Here is a 3,919-nt window from a genome sequence, read left to right on the forward strand (position 1 = left end):
ATAACCTGCCGCTCACTGCAGCATCATAAAAAGATATGACACAATATATATATCAACCCAAGGCAAGCTGTTATTTTGTGGCATTTTCTGACCTGTAGGACATTAACTGCATTTGTTGAAGGAATGGGAAAGACTACACAAGTGTAGATTTGGCTACTTAAAAAAATATTTGAGAATATATATATATATATATTTCATTGTTAATTATTTATAATTGACCAATTATCCTCTTGTGGACTTTTACCCTCCAGCAAAACAGCATGGCAAATCAAAACCCAGCCCGTGTGGTGCTCATGTTGGTTGGATTGTGTACCTTTTTAGCATCCATCACGTTCAACTCGCTTTCAGGATTTGGTTTCAGATCAGGTAAATATTTCCAGAAGAATTCATTCATGTAAAAAGAACTCAATTATAGTACTGGGAAAATAACAAACTGCTTACAACAGTGCAATGCTTATCTCCCTACAGTTGTATTCAAGCAGAGCATAGAGGATGTGACACTTAAGTATACAACACAGATAACTCCTGCTCAGTGGACTTTTTTCGTGTGGGATTTCACATACTTTTGGGTTTTGGCCATGTATATATACTTTTTACTTGCACTCTGCAGAAGGTATGTCCCATTTGTTGTATTTACACATACAATTCACATGAGACTGCAATGTTTGGCAACTGCATCACACTCCAGAAATGATTCGATTTTTGTATTCTTTTATCTCATATATGAGAAATTGCATGCGGAAAATCATCCCACCTGGTCCAGAGGCAATTTAGACTGCCTCCGTGCAGTCATTTTCTCTTTAGATATTGCAGATTGTTCTCACGCTGTATTATGAGTCTGATTGTTTCCCCACAGGCACTCTTTCTGCACTCTTTCTCCCTATCTAACAATATTATCCATGCTCCCCACAGGAATGCTTACGACTGGATGTACACCATGCCAGCAGTGCTACCCTATGGATTTCATGTCTCTATTATAATCAGCCTTTGTTTGAACATTACATGGCTGTTTCTTTATGACAGAGAGTAAGTGAACGAGCACAGTTATCCGATTCTCTAAACAAGATAATCAGCTGTATCATTTACTGTCATTTGGGCCAGTTTAAATGTCTGTTTTCTGTGTGTCTGTGTGTCTGTGTTTGTGTGTATAGATTGTTGCTGCCAACACTGATAACCTCAGTATTGATGATGCTCACCGATTACATTATCCTATTTTTCTCCTGTCATGGTCTGAAGATCTATGGAGCCTGGTTGAACAAATACCACATCACAGACCTCTGGCTCTTCAGAATCCTGGTAAAACTATATATACAGTCCAGTGAAAAGCTAAGGGCAGCCTTATTACTCCCACTGGAATTAAGAGGGTTAAGTGGCAGCCAGGTGTTGCTAATGAAATGCATTTGATTAATATTAATCGATCATCACTTTTGGTTGTTTGTTTGTCTGAAAGCATTTAGGTGTATTGATGCCAAAATGCCAAAAAAAAAAAAAACCCCAAAAAACCAAGAGCTACAACTCAAAAATTACAGGCCTCAGTTAGCATGTTAAAAATTGTTATTTACTGTTCAAATTCATGGCAGCCACTTCTCAATAGTCCAGTCCAGGTCCAGACCTCAAGCTGTTTGAAATGCTGTGATGAGACATGAAGAGAGCTGTGCACAAATACCTACAAGCCCCAATGAACTGAAACAACACTATAAAGTTTAGCAGGCCAAAATTCCTCTACAACCATAATAGACACTGAAAAAGTCAAACAGACCTTTTTTTTTCAACTTGCAGCTAAAGGTGGTCCTACAAGCTTGTGAATCATGGGGTGTACTTAGCTTTTTACACACTGCTACTATATTTTGGCCTAATTTTGTTAAATAAATAATGACACAGTGCAAAATGTCACCTGTCATTGTTTATCTAAAAAAAAAAATGATACCTATAAAAAGCTATTTTTATATGGTGGTACTCACTGCCATTCAGTATTCACGTGAGCTCGTAACATAATCCAGGATGGAAGTAGGTAGAATTTAAAAGCAGTAGTAAATTCCAGAAAGTTCTTCATATAAAGGGCTAAAAACAGTCCAAGGTAGTCTATGTCAGAGTAAAGGTAAAGACAGCACTTTATATAAGACTGTAACACCTGTACGTGTTTTATAAATGTATCAGTAGCTTTCCATTCACAGTCACTCATCCATAAAATCTGCTGGCTGTGCCAACACCATATTCATAAATCCTCATAAATAAGTCCTGGCTGTGTGGTGTCTGCGCAAAAGGTGACAGCGGTGTGACATTTGATGATTAAAGTCAGCCGAAAACAAACAAACAAAACATAAATCTGCTTCCTTTCTTGTGTTTATCTGTGAACATGTTAAAAGTGTCACATGTGAGAAACTTCTAGAGTCTTACGAGCGCTTCAGGATCAACCACTGAAGCAGGTCACAACTTCCAAACTGGCTGCTTGTAATTCTGAAATGATGGGTCCATCAGTAAAAAAAAATGACTGACAACAAATTTGATAATAAAGTAGTATTCATCAAGTAAAAGAAAATCCATACACACCTGGTTCAACCCATATGGAAAAGATATATATAAATCTTATAAAGTTTGTATCTGTCTTGTGTGAAACTTATATAAAAAGCATACAAGAATGAAAACAGATATAAGATCCCTTGAAAAATTATATAAATGAAACTTGTATGTTTTGGATACTTACTAAAACAATATAGGAAAGTAATGAGAAAGTGGCCACTTTCATGAGTAAATCATATAAGCCTTATATGATTCACTATATGAAGTAGGCCACATCTTATGCAAGTTTTTTAGAAGTTTTTACTATTTCTTTTCCATATGGGAATACAGCAATGGTCATATTGCATTACTTTCTGGATTTAGACGCAGGCTGCTATGGATAATTCTATTGTGCATTAACATGCATTGGCTTTGGTGAGCAATATAATACTTACTTACTTACTTCATTGTATTGTACAAGGTTCAAAATGGAGTGGCAGTGTGTGCAACATGGGGGACTCTCTCTGCCTTGCTGAACCTGACGATATATTTGCAGTATCAGGCAGAAAAAGCGAGATGTGACTGTTCAATGCTAGCACTGACGCTGCTTCTGATGGAGCTGCTGGTCTGGTGAGTGTGCTTCCTCGCTGTGTTCTGTAATTTCACCAGCGGTGTTTCTGGCATGAGCAGAGGGCACCAGAGGACAATCCTTTGTTTCTGTCCTCCTTTGCGTTCAGGTTTCTGTTAGAGAACTTCTGCTTGGATAAGCACGTGCGTTATGTTGTGACATGCTACCCTGTGGTAATCCTGTGGTTAACAGGCACCCTGAACAACTCAGAATCTCAGGGAAGTTTCATTTACACCTTTGGAGGTAAAGTTTGCACTGAGGTGAAATTAGCATTCTTGAAGAAGAAGAAAGCTTTTTTCTGCACACTGTTAATTATTTATATTAAAATATTTGATCTCCTCTTCTCTTCTCAGCTGTGATCCTGAGTGCTTCCTGTATCATGTTTGTGATTCGTATTGCTCTTGTCACATGGAGGCATCACAAAGTTCCACTTTACAAAGACAGCGAACCGACTATGTCACCGGTTGAAATAGCCTTGAGACAAAGAAAAATCTTTCTGTGAATACTAGCTTGAATAGTTACAATGTAAGTTTTTGTCAAAGTGTTGTGTTGGTGTTTACATTTGTGCTAATTTTTTTCCTGGAAAATGTCATTTGATATTTTTTAAAACTGAATTGTAAACAATTTTAGATTTAAAAATGTAGAACATGAATAAATAATTGGATTGTGCTGTTTTTTAATGATGAACGAAAACGGAAATAAATGAATATTAACAAGGAAGAGGGATAAGACTATCATGCCATAATTCACTTTATTTATTTGTCTTTTTTAATGGAATGAACATTTTCTATA

At 36.8% G+C, this 3,919-nt stretch overlaps 1 protein-coding gene across 1 annotated transcript; it reads left to right on the forward strand.

The window, feature by feature from the left end:
* Positions 1-260: 260 nt before the first annotated feature.
* LOC146380408 (uncharacterized) lies at positions 261-3,629 on the forward strand. The gene is made up of 7 exons (XM_084938707.1): positions 261-366; positions 469-613; positions 913-1,026; positions 1,152-1,296; positions 2,981-3,129; positions 3,237-3,370; positions 3,481-3,629. Exons 1-7 carry the CDS (start codon positions 261-263, stop codon positions 3,627-3,629), a joined length of 942 nt encoding a protein of 313 aa, XP_084794833.1.
* Positions 3,630-3,919: the final 290 nt, after the last annotated feature.

The sequence above is a fragment of the Perissodus microlepis genome, chromosome 9 (assembly GCF_051167445.1).
Source record: "Perissodus microlepis isolate ML-2025 ecotype Zambia chromosome 9, ASM5116744v1, whole genome shotgun sequence".
Classification (NCBI taxonomy): domain Eukaryota; kingdom Metazoa; phylum Chordata; class Actinopteri; order Cichliformes; family Cichlidae; genus Perissodus; species Perissodus microlepis.

Coding starts and splice junctions, on each gene's coding strand:
- LOC146380408 (XM_084938707.1), top strand. CDS start 261: ATGGCAAATCAAAACCCAGCCCGTGTGGTGCTCATGTTGGTTGGATTG. Junction 614..912: donor TTACTTGCACTCTGCAGAAG/GTATGTCCCATT, acceptor TGCTCCCCACAG/GAATGCTTACGACTGGATGT. Junction 3,371..3,480: donor TTTCATTTACACCTTTGGAG/GTAAAGTTTGCA, acceptor TTCTCTTCTCAG/CTGTGATCCTGAGTGCTTCC.